General features: G+C 54.0%; 1 protein-coding gene across 3 annotated transcripts in view; it reads right to left on the bottom strand.

The window, feature by feature from the left end:
• The window catches only part of TNS3 (tensin 3), a 227,344-nt gene that overhangs the window by 59,079 nt on the left and 148,179 nt on the right, over positions 1–20,086 (bottom strand). For all 3 annotated transcript variants that reach the window (XM_060157465.1, XM_060157464.1, XM_060157463.1), the window contains one exon: positions 13,776–15,035. In XM_060157465.1, the coding sequence (XP_060013448.1) occupies positions 13,776–15,035 (1,260 nt within the window). The remainder of the gene's footprint in view (positions 1–13,775; positions 15,036–20,086) is intronic.

The raw sequence follows: 20,086 nt of genomic DNA on the forward strand, positions 1-20,086 counted from the left end.
CAGCACACTGCCATCACTCCAACACGCTGCGTGGCATGAAGCCCCAGAAAGGTGCGGAGAGTGTGGGCATGCTCCCCGACCTCAATGCCCCGTGACCTCAGCCCTGACCTTTGAACCAGAGGGTTCCAGGAACTGAGGCCCCATTCCGTGTATGGCCCTGCGTATAAAAACCAGCCAGCACAGCCTCAAGGATGTACTGCAAAGGCCCGGCTATAAAAACATGTCCAGGTGGCACCAGGGCCCAAGAGGGAATATGCAGAACTGAGGAGGGAGTTCCAGAGAAGGAAGCTTAGATTTGTTTTTTTAACTGAAGGATAGTTTACAATGTTATGTTAATTAGACTTTAAAAACCTCTCTTCAGGTTTCCTGTAACAGTCCAGTTTCAGAGTAGCCGGGGAACTCAGTCTGTCCTTTCAGCTGATTCGGAGCCACGTGTGGCCTCAGTCCTGGGCTTCCTCCAGATGAGGCCCTGAGACAGCGTCCGTGAGTGACCCCAGAAATGTCCCTATGGAACACAGGGGTTTGCAACCATTTCTTGATGTTCTCTCTCTCAGGCACAAATGAAGATAACAAAGAGACTTTTCTTCACTTAAAAATCTCTCCTGGGGCTTCCCTGGTGGCGCAGTGGTTCAGAGTCCACCTGCCGATGCAGGGGACACGGGTTCGTGCCCCGGTCCGGGAAGATCCCACGTGCGGCGGAGCGGCTGGGCCCGTGAGCCATGGCCGCTGAGCCTGCGCGTCCGGAGCCTATGCTCCGTAACGGGAGAGGCCACAACAGTGAGAGGCCCGTGTAGCGCAAAAAAAAAAAAAAAAAATCTCCTGTAAAGTGTTCTTCGTATCAAATACCACCTCGAGTGCCTTCACTGAACCTAAGTAATAGGGCATGTGGTTCAGCAGTTAGGGGTTTCATTCTTCAATAATCATGAAGCAATACTTCACCGCTCCCCGGCCTGCAAGAGTGTGGTCCCAGGCGGCCACCGAGGGTCTATGCCAGGACCAACGTTGAGAGCAGGGGTCGGGGCACGCACACAAGCTCCACAGGAGACCCCGTTTCCAGGCTGTGACCTGCACAGAGCATTGCTCTCCCCGCAGAGCGTGTCTTCCCTTCCCAAAGAGGCAAAGATACAGGCACCACGGTCATCAGAGCCCAGGCCCCCGCAGGCGACAGACCCTGCCCTCCTATCAGACTGCAGTGTAGACAGGAGGGTCCCCAGCACCACCCCGACCCCAGGGTGATGCTCCTGGAGAAACGACGAGGGGTGCACGACGCAGCCGCGGCGCCGGGATATGCCCACATGTGCCCACCTCTGCCCGGGAGGCAAGCGGGAAGCAGAGCCCGGCTGCCTCACAACAGCCAGGCGGTGTGCTGTGTCGTTTCTGCCAATGAGGAAAATGGGGTCTCGAGTTGAGACCTGCCCCATCCCACACAGCAAGCTACAGACAGGGGTTTGGTGCGCCGTGGAGCCGGACAAAAACCCCCCACTGCACACTCCACTCCCCCAGGGCGGCTTGTCGTCGCCCACCGGTGCCAAGCGAGGGGCGGGTCAGCCAGGAGGTGCCACTGTCCCCTCCCACTTCAAAAGGCCTGCTCAGTGCAGACGGTGGCCCACAGGCCTGGGCGGCGCGGCCCACCCACACAGACGAGTGGTGCTGTCGGCACCTCAGTGATTCATGACGGCTAACGCGGATGATGGAAGGGACACCGGCTGAGATCGGGGACCCTTCCTTCTGCCCATGTGCCAAGGGGCAGTGGACGCCCGCTTTGCTTCTCAAATCCTTCTACCCCTCAAGTGAATTTCAGATGAACAATGGCTTCTTCCTTACGATCTCTGGAAACGACCCCTTTGGCATTTGAGTAAAAACACTGGCTGGGGGTGTAGTTCCCAGAGCAGGTGAGCGCAGAGCAGCCTGGACCAAAGGTAGGAGGAGGCGGGTTTTAAAGGCCTTCCTGTCCGAGAATCGTTGGTCTGACGGTGGAAGTGGGGCTGGGCAAAGGGCATGTGACCCCAGGCCCACCCGCTGGCAGACGCCGGCTCCCCGGCCCGCTCGGGCAGTCCGCCTCTGGCCAAGCGCGGAGCAGGTCTGCCTCTGTGCCCACTGGACGGTCCGACAGACGTCTCAGGGATGAAATGAGGACTAGTCCAGGCTCAATGAAATAATGCAGCAAAAGCCAGTGCAGGATACAAGCCCACAGAAAGAACCAACTGTGAAAACTGCAGCCACCAAACATGCCAGAGGAAGATTCATGCGGTCACTGAAAATCCTGTTTGACGGAATGTGAAGGGAGAAAACATGCGAAAACATTACGTGAAAAGAGCAGCGTGGGAAAGTGAGCATGTGGCATTCTATCTATGAATTCATTTTGATTTTTAAAAATAAGAAAGTGTACCAAAATGTTCACAAGAGTCTGTCTCTGGGTCGTGGAATTCTAGGCACTGGGAAGAGTTTCCTTTTTAAATATCTAATAGGTTGGCCAAAAAGTTCGTTTGGGTTTTTCCGTAAGATGTTACGGGAAACCGGAACGAACTTTTTGGCCAACCCAATATATCTTCTAAAGTGTTCACTAATAACAGGTCTTACTTTTAAAGTCAGGAAAACAAGATCCAGATCATTTTTAAGAAGAATAAGTTTTCTTTACATTTTGTAGAACTCTGAGTTGACCTCACAGACGTCCCCAAGTCCTTCTCTACTAGTTCTAATTCTAGTAGAACTAACTCTGTACTAGTACAGGCACTCGTCATTTCACTGCACTTCGCAGATACTGTTTTTTACAAATTGAAGGTTTGTGTCAATCCTGCATCACGCAAGTCTATCGGCACCATTTTTCCACGGCATCTGTTCACTTCACGTCTCTGTGTCACATTTTGGTAATTCTCACCATACTTGAAACTTTTTCATTATTATTATATTTGCTATGGTAATTTGTAATCAGTGGTCTATGATATTACTCCTGTAATTACTTTTTTTGTTTTGTATTTTGAAATTAAGGGATGTATACTTTTTTTTTAGACATAATGCTATTGTACACTTAATAGACTCCAGTACAGTGTAAACGTAACTTTTATACGCACTGGGAAACCAGAAAAATCTGTCTGAGTCACTTTATTGAGGCGATATTTGCTTTATGACGATGGTCTGGAGGCCAATCTGCAATATGCCTGAGGTCTGTGCCCGTATTTAGTCTCTATGTGAAGATCCATAAACACAAACGTGTTTGGTGTTTGATTAATCTGTCATTCTGACAAGTCCGCTGGACCTTCTCATCCGATACAGAGACAATCCTATGGGAGGTGGCTTTCTGCACCAATAAGCTCAGAGGAGCTGTACAAGTTACTTTAATTTAAAGAGAGAAGGACTAGGGTGTCCGCGAGGTTGGGACGTGAGCACCGCTGGGCGGGGGCCCCCACCCCTCGGGTCATCCAACAATGGCCGGATGCAGGCTGCCCACCCTCCCAAGGGAGGGCCTTGATTCCATTTCACTGGACGAGTTGAACTGTATTCAAGAATCCACTCCATAAATCCGGCCATGACCATATTTCTCCTTCTCAGTAGAGAAATCAGATCCAAGAAGAGAGGAAACAGGAGATTGAATGAAAGCAGGAAAGAGTCGCTGCACTAAAGCCCTGTGCCTGTGCTGGCTGGGACCCTGCAGGTGGCTCGGCAAACTGACCCCTCCCACGGGCCTTCCTCAGGCAAAGGGCAGCTGGAGCCGGTGCCCCTGCCCCTGCCCTGCTCGGCCCAGGTGCGGCCACTAGAAAACGCCCCAGGACACCACCGCCCTCCAAGTCACAGAAGCAGTAGGGTTCAGTGCAGAAACCGTGGCAACCTAGGACCACAGAGTTACCAACCATCTCCAGTGACCCGCACGTCCCCGCACGAGCCCCGCTCACATTCTCGGCCGCGGTGTCCGTGGAGGGTCGGTGTGGGAGCAGCTCTTCCTGTACAGAATGCTGCCTTCCAGTCTCGTGCTCGGGGTCTGCTTTTTTCCGCCAACACGTGGCATTGTGACGTGGTCTGCAATGGCCACACAACCAGACACGGCCCACTCCTGGCCAGTCCCTACGCTGGTCTTTGGACCCCTCTCCTTTCCTCCTGTCACCGGAACGACGCACTCCAGGCCTCGGCACCCACCTACTCAGGCTGGAAAGGGGGGCAGGTGTCCCCAGGTGTTCCCCTCACGGCCACTCCCAAAGACCTGAGAATCTCAGCATTTTAACAATTCACTTTACTCACAGGTGGAGCTGGGGTCAAGGACACGTGCTGGGCCTGAGGGCATCGGCTTTTCCAGGCACTGCCTTAGCCCAAGCCAGGCTTGTGGGGTGGGGCTGAGCTTCCCTATGGGACGTAGGAGCTCGCTGAGCCTGAGAGACAAGCAAGGCTTGCTCGTCCGGTCATTCAGGCCACTCGTAGGGATGGAGCCCTGCTGAGATCGGGGTCCGGTACTGCAACCTTACACGGGCCACCACAAGAAAGTGGCATGGGGTCAGTGCGGGAAAGTTCGGGGGTGCTGAGGACAGAGCAGGAGGGCCAGTCCTCATACAGGGGCACCCGGATGCCCCCACTAAGCCCTGGAGACGTGGGGTTTTCAGGCCAAGACTGCGGGGTGCCCGTCAAGCACTCAGCACCTAGCACTGAATCCAGCCTAATTCGGGAGGTGGGTGGCATTGTGCTCACCAATTTACCCCTGATCCAACAGAGGTGCAAGCGGCGACTTTCTCGGACGACTAGAAAACTGTAAAAATACTAGAAAACTGGATTTTACAAAGCCAGGAGCCCCTTGGCTACTCTGCACCGAAATACAGTGAACTCCCAATCATGTAACAGAGTGCAGACACATGGTCGTAGGTAACTCAGAGCACACCTGTATTTTCCTTGCGCTGTGCTAGGGCAGATTCAGATTTATCCGGTCGACTATCTGATCCTACTTAAAGAGGAACTTGAGAAGCAGTGAGGCAGGGTCACAGCACCCACTCTGCCTGCCCAAATAAAGCTTGCACCTGCGGCAGGGCCAGCACAGGGAGTCACCGCCCAGACCTCTGGCACAGGATACCCGCCTGTCCTTGAAGCTCTACAGCAGGGGGAAGTTCTCCTGCCTCAGCAAACAGTGGGTCAGCCTCCAGGTGATTGGGACACAGGCCCAGGATGAAACACAAATGTGAAACAGTGATTCTCAAACGTGGCCGCACACCAGAATCACACTAAAAATGCTGACTCTCGGGCCTCACCCCTTACCTGTGAAGTCACAACCCGCGGGAGTGAGGCCCAGGCGTCAGCATTATTTTTTAAACTCCCACGTTTCCAACACACAGACAAGCTCGAGAACCAGGGCTGGTCTCAACCCTGGATTCACACTGGAGTTACACAAGTGGGGAGCATTTAGAAGAATTCTGACCCCCCGAGCCACGACCCAGGCCAATTCAGCCAGGCCTTTCGGAGGCGGAAGCTGCGTGGACACTCTCAGCACCTGCGTTTTGTCAAGTTCCCGGGTGAGTGCACTGTGCAGCCAGGCGGCAAACGCCTGCTCTGACAAGCAGGTGGAAACTCATGAGCTCCTAGAACATGACCTTCATCTTCTATCTGGGCCACTGCAAGCTGAAGCACCCTTAAGCTATTTATTTATCTTTATACGATTGTATAAGAATGAAGCCTGCATCATCAAGGCTTGCACGGATGGGTTCTGGAAACTTCCTCGAATTCCCAGGAGCAAAAACAATCACCAAGGATTCATTTGGATTACTTGGCTCCAAAGTTAGTCTGAGGCCTGCTGACTTCAGCTCATTCAAATAAACATGTGCATCCTCTAGAGAGTGGAAAAAGGAAAACGACAGCAAAAAGCCCAAACACTCTTCCCAGCTTAAACGTTCCCAGGATGACTTAAGGAGATTTTCCTCCCTTTAAGCTGAAATAGGGATTGATTCACCGGCAGGGTATATTCTTGAAGAGCTGGGTGACGTCTGTTGGAAATCCCTAGTCAGAGTGCAGAATGATGTTGAAGACCTCGGCAGGAGCAGTGGTCCTGGGGTGCCCTCTCTGACCCGACCGACCCCAGAGCCTTAGGAAAGCGTACAGGAACGAGAGCGGGCTCCAGCAAAAGCACACCAAGAGGCCGAGTAAAAGAGACTACCTTTCGGGTTTCCCTGGTGGCGCAGTGGTTGAGAGTCCGCCTGCCGATGCAGGGGATGCAGGTTCGTGCCCCGGTCCGTGCCGCGGAGCGGCTGGGCCCCTGAGCCATGGCCGCTGAGCCTGCGCGTCCGGAGCCTGTGCTCCGCAATGGGAGGGGCTGCAGCAGTGAGAGGACCGCGTAACGCGCAAAAAAAAAAAAAAAAAAAGCCTACCTTTTGGATTGCAAAAGTGAAAAACCCTTTCCACTGGGGAACTCCAAAGTGCTTGGTTAGGTGGTAGCATTTCCTCTAGAATGACATATTTAAAAGGAAATGATTGTGTCCAAAAAGCTACGAAGGATACCCTTCTACTATAAGAAATTTCAGGAATACGCTCATGGTTTTTTTTGGGTTTTTTGTTTGTTTGTTTGTTTTTGCTGTACACGGGCCTCTCACTGTCGTGGCCTCTCCCGTTGCAGAGCACAGGCTCCGGACGCGCAGGCTCAACGGCCATGGCTCACGGGCCCAGCCGCTCCGCGGCATGTGGGATCTTCCCGGACCGGGGCGCAAACCCGCATCCCCTGCGTCGGCAGGCGGACTCTCAACCACTGCGCCACCAGGGAAGCCCTACGCTCATGTTTTACTCAAAGTAAGCTTGTAATATAAAGCACAGATGTAAAAAGCCGCACAGCAACCAGAAGGCAAGGTCACTACTGGCCTCCGGGGGTCTCCAAAGCGGACTTTCAAACATCTGAGGGGGCAGCTCTTCTTCGGCAAGGTAACAAAAGAATTGCCACGTGGCCCAGCAGTTCCACTCCTGGGTTTTACCCCAAAGAACTGAAAACAGGGGTTCAAACGAATACTTGCACGTGAACGTTCACAGCAGCTCTATTCATAGCCACCAAAAGGTCACCATCCAGAGATGACTGGATAAGCGCAGTGTGGGCTGTCCATGCAGTCGGATATCACTCAGCCTTAAGCCTGCAAAACCTTATGCTGAGTGAAAGAGGCCCGACTCAAAAGGCCACATATCATACAATTCCATTTATGTGAAATGTCCAGAAGGGGCAAATCCCTAGAGACAGAAAACAGATTAGGGGCTGCCAGGGGCTGGGGGAGCGTGGAATGGGGGTGACTGACCATGGGTACAGATTTCCTTTTGAAATAACAAAAGTGCTCTAGAGCTAGACAGTGGTAATGGTTGTACAACATTGTGAAGGTACTTAATGCCACTTAATTGTACATTTTTAAATGGTTAAAATGGTAAATTTTACATTAGGTGCATTTTTCCCCAATAAAAAAGATCTGAGGGGGTGATTTCTGTTTCCTAGGCTGGCCTGCCCAAGGGTTTTCACCTTGAGATGCACGTTGTTTTATTTTAAATTGCTTTCTTTTTATTTATCCTTTAACACGAGTGTTAGGGTGTTACATAGGTTTTTTTTAAATTATGTGTTTAAGTAGTTTGCATCAGCTATGACTGATTTCAGGGTAGTGAAGATGGCATCAGCAAACAGATGTTCTAAAAACAGGACCATGGGCTTGAGGGGTTGAGAACCACAGCTGCAGGCTGGCCCAGGCGGTTCAGAGCAGGCAGGAGAGGCCACAACTCCAGGCCTTTCAGGGACGTCGGAAGATGTCCGTCAAGGTGACCACGTGGGGCACCCGAATCTGCCTGTTTGTGTGGTGAGGGTCACTGCAGCGAAAGGAACTGATTCATCAACTCTCAGATTTATAATGTGCCTTTTTTTTTTTTAATTTATTGATTTGTATTTATTTTTGGCTGCACTGGGTCTTCATTGCTGCTGCACGGGTTTTCTCTAGTTGCGGCGAGCCGGGGCTACTCTTCGTTGCGGTGCGCGGGCTTCTCACTGCGGTGGCTTCTCTTGTTGCGGAGCACGGGCTCTAGGCGTGAGGGCTCAGTAGTTACGGCGCACAGGCTTAGATGCTCCGCGGCATGTGGGATCTTCCCGGACCAGGGCACGAACCTGTGTCCCCTGCATTGGCAGGCAGATTCTTAACCACTGCGCCACCAGGGAAGCCCCTTTAACATATAATTTAAACTGACAGGCTTTCCACTATCAATTACTGAAAGCTGATATATTGTGAATTTCCTTCAGCATAAATGAGCTCTCTGCCACGGAGCACTCATGCAGGGATGTCTGTCTGTCTGCAGAAGCACATGGGGAGCCCTGGCACAGTGTCCTAGTGCCATCTGCAAGCAGAACACGGGGTCTGCCAGGGTCCGACAATTGTGGGTTGGGGGTTGATGTACCATGAATAAAATATTTTGACAACAGGAAACAAGGAGCCCATAGGTATGAGGAGAACAGAGCTGGCTTCCTGCCATCCATGGATTCATAAACTTCACAGATTGAGTCATTTCTTTTGTTGCTTGGGTACTATCAGTTGAAATCTCCCCTCATTTAAAAAATGTGATCCAAGAAACCCACCGTTGAGCAGGGCTGCAGTGCAGCTGGGCGACCTGGGGGCTGGGGCGGCATGAGGCCACAGCAGCGCTCAGACGGGCTGTGGCTGAGGCACGGTCTGGTGTCAGCCCAGAGCAGGGGAGCTGCAGAGGTGCTGAGCGCCTACAGGGAGTGAAACGCCACCACATCTCAACCCATTTTACAAGGTCTCCCAGGGCTTTCTGAGACCCCACCTCTGAGGGGCCACTCTCGCCTCTGGGTGGGGACTGGCTCCCTACACTGCCCATGATAAACCTCGCTAAGGTCCCCGTGCCAATTCAGCAGAGACACATGGGTCTTTGGAGGGTCACCTGCATTTCCACCAACACCAGATCCCCTCTATTTACAAACATTCCACGTGTCAGGAAACAAAATGAGTAAGTCACTGGCACTGCCCTCCAGGGGTTTTGATCTGGTGGCAAAAACTGAGTTTAGTGGAATAAGGGCTCAGCCATGAGATGCATAGTGAGACAGATGGACGCTGTTTACACATTATGGTGGGCATGTAGGTCAGGCGTGATGCAGACAAGCTTCAACATAGCGCCCAGAACAGGGCAGGAGCTGTGTGGCAGTGGTCACTATCATCTTTACCATCACCATCACCACCATCATCATCATCATCACCACCATCACCATCACCACCATCATCACCATCATCACCACCACCACCATCATCACCATGACCACCATCATCATCATCACCATCACCACCATCACCACCACCATCATCATCATCACCACCATCACCATCACCGCCATCATCACCATCACCACCATCACCACCATCATCACCATCACCATCACCACCATCATCATCATCACCATCACCATCATCATCATCACCACCACCATCACCATCATCACCATCACCACCATCACCACCATCACCACCACCATCATCATCATCACCATCACCCTCACCACCATCATCACCATCACCACCATCACCATCACCACCATCACCACCATCACCACCATCATCATCACCATCACCATCATCACCATCACCACCATCATCATCACCATGACCACCATCATCATCACCATGACCACCATCACCACCATCACCACCGCCATCATCATCACCATCACCCTCACCACCATCATCACCATCACCACCATCATCATCACCATCATCACCATCACCACCATCACCATCACCACCATCACCACCATCACCATCATCATCACCATCACCACCATCACCACCATCATCACCATCACCACCATCACCACCATCATCATCATCACCATCACCCTCACCACCGTCATCACCATCACCACCATCATTATCCCTACCACCACCACCATCCTCACCAGTATTATTATTGTGCTGATAGCAAGCAGACTTTCTCAAAAGATGCTTAGCCTTCACAAATAATTTTCATCTCAGAAATAACCAGAGCCACAGTGGGCATGCTGCTGCCTGCAGAGCTGGTGCAATGTGAGCTGTGCAGGACATGCAGCAGGCCCCAGAAGGAGCTCCAGGTAATACCATTCCCAACTCTCCACCACCAGATAAGTGGTGGTCTTTCTCATAGTCAGGACATGATCTGCAAAGAGTGAAGGATTTCAGTAACTTCAGGGTGCTGAGGTCTCTGCGACACACCTTTATTTACAGCCAGAATTAAGACACTGTGCAGCAGTCAGCATCTGGGGGCAAGATGCAAGGCAGGCCAGGGAGGGTCTCCCGTAGAAGATACAGCATCTTGGAACTTTCCGGCCTACTTCCCATTTGTGTGCAAGACTTGAGGCCACTCTGGTCAGATACTGCCCCACATCAATAGGGCTCAGCCTCAGGCACACAGACATGGGACAATGCATCTGGGGCATGACAGCCACCATCCTGGGAATGTCATGGAGCCTTTCAGATTCATCGTCCCCTTCCTACTCAGCACGGCAGAACCTAGAGCCACATGTGGACCAGCTCAGCTCGGCAGCCCTGGCCTCCCCCACCTAGGGGATGGATGTGTGACATCTTCCAAGCACAGGGTTCCAGCATCCCCAAACCTTCTGGAATGTTCCACAACTCAGAATCAGTTGGTTAGTGGTACACTTTTATGACTTTCCGTGCCATCCAGTGATTTTTTTTTTCTGCTGCTGGCTGATCTAGCTTTTTGCAACCGAGAGGTGTCAATACTGACATTTAAATATTAAAATCAAACGGGCTCCAGTGTCCTCTATACCAGCCAGGGAGGGAAGGAAGTTCTCTCTCCACCTCAATTCAAGTGGCCGAAAGCTACAGACGTGCACATTCTTTTGATGGGATTTCTATCGATACAAGATGTCCCGGAATGAGAGCCAGAAGTCTGCATGCAGGCTGTTCTGAGAACCCTTGACACCGTCCAGATCCTTTTCATCAATGTAGTGCAAGTCTCAAAGGCACTACACTTCCCGGCTTGGCACTCTCCTAAAACAGGAGCTGACTCTGGAGTTGAAAGCCAAGCTCCGGGTCAGAAGGCCAGTCCTCGTGCTGTGAGCTATGAGCTGCCCCGCCGGCAGGTGCTCATCGCTGCTCAGGCCTCCTACCAGAAGCTCACGTGCAAATTTCAGAAAGGTCTCAGAAGATTAGCACACACATTGCTTATACCTAATCTACTGACATCACCATAGTTTTAAAAGTATAAAAGAAAACTGGCAAAAGCCCGAGGTTCCTATCAAACATGAATGGATTAATAAACACTCTAACTGAATTTGCATAATTAATAACCTAACGTGCTGAATGTTACGGGTCTGTTGAAATATTCAAGTCCTTTAATTTAAAAAATGTCATTATCTTTATAAGACAAGGAACTAGAAAAGATCTAAAATTAATATTCCAATAATTACAGCGATGAGTTTATCAGGTAATTTAAGATTAGCTAACGAAAGGGTGGAGGAAATGAAGAGACTTTCTAACATCCCAGGCTCTATGTTTTATTGCTATAAGAATAAAGGAGAAGTTGTCACTAGGGACTGAGTTCCATCAACTGGAAAACAAATGAACTAAAGGAGGCTGTCAGACTGTAACCTGAGCCTTGGAATCCTTTTCCCTCTATACACTCAGCTGCCTCCAACCGCTTCCAAATCTCAAAGGAGGTTTTAATACAAAAAAAAGGTTTCTGGTTTTAATTTTTCCAAGCAATTTCTTTTAAGTAGGTTTGGTGAGATAAGAGACAGGATGAAGATAGCTTTGTTCCCAATGAAACCTTTTTTTTTTTTTTTTAAAGAAGACGTTGGGGGTAGGAGTTTATAAATTTATTTATTTTTGCTGTGTTGGGTCTTCGTTTCTGTGCGAGGGCTTTCTCTAGTTGTGGCAAGCGGGGGCCACTCTTCATCGCGGTGCGCGGGCCTCTCACTATCACGGCCTCTCTTGTTGCGGAGCACAGGCTTCAGACGCGCAGGCTCAGCAGCTGTGGCTCATGGGCCCAGTCGCTCCGCGGTATGTGGGAATCTCCCGGACCAGGGCTCGAACCCGTGTCCCCTGCATTAGCAGGCAGATTCTCAACCACTGCGCCACCAGGGAAGCCCCTGAAACCTTTTTTAAACTCAGAATCTCCTGAATGTGTCTGATTCCATGAATTCATACATCCAAATCCTTCCAACTATTTAGATGCTACTGTTACTACCGTTGTCCTACGGCTACAGGGTAAAGTCTGATAATCTACTCCCAGGAGGTTCTTCCAGCTCCGTCCAGCTCCAAGTTACTTACAACCAGGGGCACAGGTACTCAGGGAAGAGGGGATGCCACACACTTATGATCCAGGTACCCTACAGGGGCGTGCGGACCAGCACGTCCTGCACTTCCACCAGCCGGGTACGTGATAGGGTTTCTTTTAACAGATAGAGCGAACAGAAATTCAGAGACTACATCCTTAACCCAAAGCCACACAGTCAGCCAAATGCACAGCTAAGCAGGACCAAGGTCTGCAAAGCTCAGGTAACCCAGGCCATCTGGACCCGGGGGGTGGGGGTGGGGGTCTGAAATCCACTCCATCTGACTGCAAAGCGGGCAGGGCCTCTGGGTGCAGCCACAGGGGCTGAATCCTGCTCTACTGCGAATGACCTATGTGACCTCGGGCAGGCCACTTCCTGACACCTCTGGAAACTCAACTGTAAGACAGGATCCGCCCCTGCAGCCGAGGGGCCTAAGAAGATGAAAGGGCCCCGAGAACAGTGCCTGCGGGAAGAGCGGCACCCCTGCCCCATCATCACCCTGGCTCGGCACTCAGGGTCAGACCCGGGAGTAGGGGGAGGCAACAGAGCTCTTCCTCTGTCACCCCTCCTGTCTTTACTTCTAGAGACAGGGCCTTTAGGGAACCAGCTGCTGCCCCAGAGGTGGACGCACGCCAACACGCCGACGCGGGAGGGCCTGGCCTCACTCTCAGCCCCGAGGTGACCTCCGGGTCCTTGCAGCGCCACACCTCCCCCAGACCCCAGCAGGCTTGGACGTCTGCCTTGGCCCCATCTGCCTCCTCTGTGTGGAAGCTTCTAGACGGACACTCCATTCCTTGACCCGGACACCCCACCTCTGTCCCAGTGCCCCCGGCCTGCGGGGCACCCTCCCAGGCCGCCCTGGCCAGCTCTCCGGGGCCCACAGCCTCTGCTTCACCAACGTGGAGAGCCTGTCACACGCCGGATCCCAACTCCCTGCCCCACGTCCACTCAGCCGTACACCCAGAGGCCACCTCTGTCCGCCACAGCTACCCCCAGCCTTCCCAGGTCTCGCAGGTGGGCAGGAAGGCCTGGCCCTGGCCCTGCACAGCCGTGCCCTAAGGGTGAGAGCCTGCACAGTGCCCACCTCCTACCCAGGACAGCCCCCAGAGCTGCCGGGTGCACATAGGGACGCCCTCAGGGCCCGCGATCCTGCAGCCGGGCCTGGTGGCCGGGATTCCCGCCGTGCCTCTCGGCCCCGACTCTCCGGAACCTGCCCCTCTGGCATCCCTGCCACTGCCCGCCTCCAGCCACCCCCATGGCCCTGGCTCTCCAGCTCGCAGGCTGCTGCCCCACGGACAGCCTTCCCGTCTCCTGCGTGGCCAGCCAGGAGACATCTTCGGTACCTGGAGTGCACGGTTACCTGCCTGTCCCCACGAGGCTGTGCCCAGGGCCCCAACCGTCCTCCTCATTCCCCTCCCCCGGACCCTGTGTCGAGCCCGGCGCTCTTCCATAAATCCCCATTCTGCAAAACACAGACCCGGGCAAGCATGCATCCCACGGAACAGCGGCTCACCTTGCCTCGCGGGGGCCCTGTCAGGGCCTTCTCCCGTGTCCTGCAGGCGGCCACTCGCCCGCAGCCCGCCGCCCACACCGTCTGGGGCTGCGGGGCCGTTGGCCTGGCTACCCAGCATGTTCACGTGGGTGGGGATGGGCTCAAAGGTGGGGTCCAGCTCCAAGATCAGCCTGTTGAGCTGCTCGATGGACTGGTCGATGTCCAGGGTGGGTGAGCCAGGGGAAGGGTCTGTGCTCAGCTCCGGGCCAGTACCATTCACAACTCTGACATCTGGAATCCTGGGTTTGAGCGCTGCTTTGCCGGGAGGGGGTCTCTGCGTGTCGGGGGGATGTGGCCCGGGGCCTATGCCCCTCTGGACGGCCACTCTGCTGCTGGTCCCCCGGGTAGGGGTGAGCGGAACCCTAGGCTGGGTCTGCACCAGGCCGGAACCGTCAGCGGTGCCGCGGCCGCCGAGCCTGGCCTCCCCGTCGGGGGTGAAGCCGTACTGGTGAGCGGCCACCATCTGCTGCTGGCGCACCCAGGTCTGTGTGGAGTAGCTGCTCTGCCCGTAGGCCTGCGTCGGGGCGGGCACGGAGGGCTTCCTGAGCACAGGCTGCGGCGGCTTGGGCTCGCGGCTCCCGAAAGCCTGCTCGCGCTCGTACGGGGGCTCCACGGCGAGGCCCAGATCGGGGGCAAGAGCGCCGTGCTGATCGTCGCCAGCGGCGCTGCTGCATCCATCAGACAGGAGGGAGTTCTGGCTGCTCTGGTGGCAGGTGAAGGGGCCCAGGTGGGCTGACTGGTGGCCCTCGGAGGAGGAGAGGGTCCCGATGCTGTCCACACTGTGCAGGTCGTGGCTGGGCATCTCGTCGTCCAGGATGTCCGTCTCTCGGTCCTTGGGGGTGCTGTCTCCGTTCACGTGGACCTGGGCCGGTACGACGTGGCGGGTCCCGCTGTACTTGCTGCAAGCATCACTCATGTCCTTGAGGGGGCTTCCAGAATCTTCGAGACCAAAGCCACTGAGCAGCTGATCCAGCTCGGCCTTTTCTTGGGGGCTCAGGCCCCTCTTGGGTCCCGGAGCCAGGTGCTCCTCGGTCCTGTCGGTCCTCACCGAGGCCGTGGAGTGGCCCGAGTCACTGCTGACAGACAGGGTGTGGTCACTGTGGTCTGGGCTGCTGGCGGCCGGGACAGCGGGGGACCCACCTGGGACACTGGGATCCGAGGTGCTCTTCTTTCCCACCTTGGCATAAAGGCTGCCGTCCACAGGGCCCTGCGTGTGCACCACTGGTGGGGAGAAAAGGAGAGACGGAGAGATGGACTGTAAGTCAAGGACGGAAAGGGGCTTCGCACTCTTGGAACAGGCCTATATTTCTGTCTGAACAAATAAACGGATTCACAGCAGACAACTTAGAACAATCAGGGCCAAAGATGCCTCTAGGGTCCCCCAATTCTACACACACTCCTGCGAAGCAAACGCCAACGAAAAACACTGAATAATCAAACATTTTCAGGCCCTGAATTGCTTCTACATTTTTATGCAAAGAGAACGGTCATTTAGAGAACCTCTGGGCCTCTCCACACTGGACTCGTCTTGCCTCGAGGGCTCACTGTTGATGGGGTCCTTAGTTTGAAAGCTGAACACGGCGCTGCCCACAAATCTCTAAGACTCAAGAATGGGTGGCGCCTGTGACAGGAGAGAGCTTCTGTCAGCATCTATGAAGCGGCCTCCGGGGATGCGGGTGACAGTCCTTGGGAAGCGGGACATCTGATTTAGGAGCCTGCCGTCCTCAACCTTCTGAGATCCTCTGAAACCTAAATATGCGACTCAACGAAAAGAGAAAACACAGGAACTCGTCCCGGCCCTGCCTCCCCGTTAGGGCAGCATCTCTGGGCCAAGGAGGTGCTGATAAAGACACGGCAGGACCTCAGAACACAGAAGGGGAAGCACTGATCTCCACGCGTCAGGACGGCCGAGAAAACAAAATGAGGCCTCAGAGGCAGACGGGAAGAGCGCTCCTATTAGTCCTGGCTGCGGCAGTCACCACTCCCTGGCTCACAGCAAAGAGCTGGGAGGGCACCCAACAGCACGAGAGAGCTTGAGGTCAGCACCTCCCTCCCCCTCCAGCCTCCTCTGCCTCCCTGTCTGCCCAACTGTGAAATTGCCGGCATACCACCACAATAACGGAGCTGCAGAGGGCTTGACCCACGCTGTCTGGGGTCCTGGGAGCCACCGCCTCCCGGCAGCAACCGGGCCTGGAGCCGCTCTGGAGGGACCCGGCTCGGCTCTGGCCCTGGTGGGCTGCGTGCACTCCACCATCAGCAGCTTCCGGCTTTTTTAAAAAACACCGGGGGGACACGCCAGGACAGAGATCTGTGGGGTATCTGGGGGTGCTGTGCTGAGAGCACATGCGAGCCCGGCTTCCTTCTTATCTCAACTGTGCCCGAGAGGAAGAAGCGGGGCTAGAAGTGATGGGGGATGGCAAACAAACACCGGAGTGCGGGCCGGTATGAACCTCAGCGACCCTCACCTTAACGCAGCGCCTGGTGGGGAGGGCTGGGGGGAGAGATGATACATAAAATACGGTAAATAAACCAAGTCTTCAAGGCAGGCAACTGGTGACGTGAGCATCTAAGTCAGAGGCAGGAGCTGGATGCAGCTGTGGGGTAACTGGGGCAGGTGGCAATCACAGCCGGTAGCCACAGAGCACCTATCACGGGGTGTGCACTCAGCACATTTCCTCTAACCTTCTAGCATATTCCCCTTCTAAAGAAAAAGAGTTGATGCTGAAAGAGCATCAGTAACTTGCCCAAGGTCAAGGGGAAGCCCAGGTGGGACCAGAACCCATGCTCTCTGGCTCCGCAGCCTGGGAGCCCTTGGCCGCCCGGGGCCCTGCTCACAAAGAGGTAGCACTCGGTCATGATGCTCCGCGTGGGCTCAGCGAGTGACCCAAAGGTGCCAGGGGGAGGACCTGCTGCACCCAGCTTTGCACACAAGGACCCCAGAATGAGTGCCCCCAAGTTACAGGGCACCTGCAAACGTCACCCCTACAACCGTGGAAGTGCAGAATCAACCCATGTGTGAGCCACTAGGTCATCACGCTTAGGACGCTGCTGGGCTCACGCAGAACGGCCCGTGGGTGAAGCGGGAGCTGGAGCGTCAGACAGACACCAGTTCAAGTCCTGGCTCTACCCCAGCCCGGCCTGGGGCCACCAGCCCTGTGTTGGCCCAGCTGCACAACAAGGGTTTGGCTGTGCTCTACATGAAGCTCAAACACGGGCACTGAAAGTCACAGCACACAGACGAGTGTCCTTCTAGCCCTTCTAGCCTTCTAACGTGGCTTCTGTGGGAGACCCTCTGTGGCCAGGAAAACCCAACTAAGGGAAGACCTGGGGAACCAGGTGTTTCCCTTCTATTCTGCAGAGAGAGCAGGAGAGCACACTCCCCTCTGTAAGACTCCCAGTCCCACCAGAGCGGAGGAGAGACCAGGACAGACGACCAGCACACAGCCAGACAGTGGGGATTTCTAGAAACAGATGTCCATGCGTCCATGACTCAAGTCCTTCTCCCTGAATCTAAATGAAAACGGACTGGTGCAATGAGTTAAGGGGAAACAAGGAAGCCAAGAAGCAGCTGTACAAAGATCCTTCTGATTTAAATTCACGCAGTGCCCGTTAATCATTTTGAGTAGAACCCCGTGGCGACCCCACGTGAGGAACAGTCCATAGGGCCTGCAGGAAACGGAACAGGACATTTCCCCTTGGCTGCGAGCTACGAGTAATCCCATTCTTATTATTTTTATTAGTAGCAGAAATCTTAAAAATGATAATAAACGCATTAAAAAACAGCCCGCTTGCCACGGACTAAACACTGGCTCTGTGCGAGGCCAGGCACTGGGCACTTCGGCCTTGGTCTCACGGGCTCTCAGAGCTGCTCGGGGGGCGGTGGCGAGACAACACCGCAGACCCTTTGCTAAACGTCCTACCACACACACGGGTGACTGTCTATGTCAGAAAACGTCCGGTAAACGGTATATCTATAGGAAAAGGATACGAACCATCTCCGAGAACCCTCAAAGCCAGACTCGCCCAAACTTCTGAATCACTCTGTAGGAGCTCAAATCTTCCCAAAGGCACAGGGCCTCTGGGGGGCTGTCCAGGGGCCTCCAGAGACATCCTACTGCACCCATGCTTTGTGATCCCGGGGAGTGTGGGAGTCAGACTTGGGGTGAGGAGGAAAAGGGGCCTCCGGTACCCACTGTCCCTGCCTTGCACTCTTTGCAAAAGGACTCGGACTGAGTTTCCCTGCACCCGGAGATGGACTCCTGTTCTGCATTTACTCTGTACTTTCCTGGTCAGGACATTTAGACTGTTCAATCCCCTGATTCTTCACTTATAAAAGGGAATAATTAGTCTTATCTTTCAATGCACTTGTAAGAATTAGACAACATATATAAAGAACCCAGGACCTAGGCTCCTGAGATCGGTAGCCATAATTATCTTTTTTTTTAATTTTATGTATTTATTTATTTTATTTTTGGCTGCATTGGGTCTTTGTTGCTGCGCGCGAGCTTTCTCTAGTTGCGGTGAGCGGGGGCTACTCTTCATTGCGGTGCGCGGGCTTCTCATTGCGGTGGCTTCTCTTGCTGCGGAGCACGGGCTCTAGGCAAGTGGGCTTCAGTAGTTGTGGCTCGCAGGCTCTAGAGCGCAGGCTCAGTAGTTGCGGCGCACGGGCTCAGTTGCTCCGCGACATGTGGGATCTTCCCGAACCAGGGCTCAAACCCGTGTCCCCTGCACTGGCAGGCGGATTCTCAACCACTGCGCCACCAGGGAAGTCCTGAGGGAAGCCATAATTATTAAAAGCCCCTTCCAAGGTGGACAAGGCCTGGCATTCCCTGACTGTGCTCATTTCTTCCCTGTCCACCTTGCTGCTCCCAGACCACAGCAGGCACTCCCCTGCCCCAGGGCCTTTGCTCGTGCCGTTCTCTGCCTGCTGGGTGTTTGTCTGTGGCACACACCTACCTTCAGACCTACTGCAGACTGTCTCCCCCACAAGAATGTGGGCTCCAGGAGGGCAGGGGTTTGTTTTTTGCTCCCTGTGGTATCCCCAGCATTAGGAACCAGCCCCTGGCACCCAGTGGGCACTGAGTACTGACAGACTGAATGCTCTGGCTTGTTCTCACATGACAAAGCCTGGGGAGCTATTTTGGAAAGACGTTCAGCTGCCTTAGCTGGTTAAAAGGCTAAAAATAACTAACCAACCTTCTGAAGGTAGAAGTGCCCATAGCCCTTGGCCACCTGCAGCCCCAGGGCCTCCGCTCCCCGGACATCATAACCACCTCTCCCCCAGGTAGACTGCACAGCCCCAGTGAGTAGGCCTTCAAATGCAACCCGACTGGAAAGGTGCCGAAGTCAACGAGTGGATTCCAAAATGTCGAAGAAAACAAAAGGTGCAAACCTAAATGTGACCCAGTGTGCAGGCAGAGGGGCAAAGGTCCGAGGGACGTCTGAGCACTGTCTGTGCGGCCACAGGACTGCGGGTGTGAAGAGGGCAAGACAGAGCCCTGGCATACAGCAGGTGCATAACAATGGCACCGCATCTTTGCCATTTCCCGTCTCCTCCATCCTCCTGCCATTAAGATGGATCTTCCCAAGCAGGTTCGTCCCCACAGCTGCAGGGATGGGCGGGGTGCACCCACCTACTCATGGCCCGCCTCTAAACCACATCTAGAGAAGGGCGACCTTGCCTACGGGGCTGGTGTTTTGTTTTCTGAGACCCCATGTGAAAACTGCAGGGTGAGAGCAATGAAAACAGAATCACAGCCAGGGACAAAAGTTATCTGGGGGGCGTGGGGGAGGGAGTCACTGCACGACTGACTGACTGCCAAACCCTCCATGGAAAGTGAGACACAAGCCCCAGCCTTGGTGTGTGAAGCCCCCCAAAACTTTGGTCAGTCTCTAAGGACACCCTGACTTAATTGACGGTACAGTGCCCCTTTTAATTCAGATTTGGAAAAGTGATGCAGAAAGTAATTTTCAGAGAACCGATAGAGCCAAACTCCCTCTGTGATCCCTGGCACGGCTGGGGTCCCACTGCCACCACCAAGGGCTCCCAGGGGAAAGGAGGTGGGACCCCTGGGGTGAAGGAGGCTTGTGGGTATGAAGCTCAGCTCCATCTCGGAGCTCAGAGTGCTATCAAAGCTGGGGTGAGTGCAGGGCCAGCGGAAGACGTCTGGAAGGCACTCACTTCATCCGCCCCTTGCATCCTTTTGTAGATTTAAATGACACATTTTAACTTTGTGCTTCCAGTTCAAGGGGAGTTTGGGGGAACTGAATGA

The sequence above is a fragment of the Lagenorhynchus albirostris genome, chromosome 8, assembly GCF_949774975.1.
Source record: "Lagenorhynchus albirostris chromosome 8, mLagAlb1.1, whole genome shotgun sequence".
In the NCBI taxonomy this organism is placed as follows: domain Eukaryota; kingdom Metazoa; phylum Chordata; class Mammalia; order Artiodactyla; family Delphinidae; genus Lagenorhynchus; species Lagenorhynchus albirostris.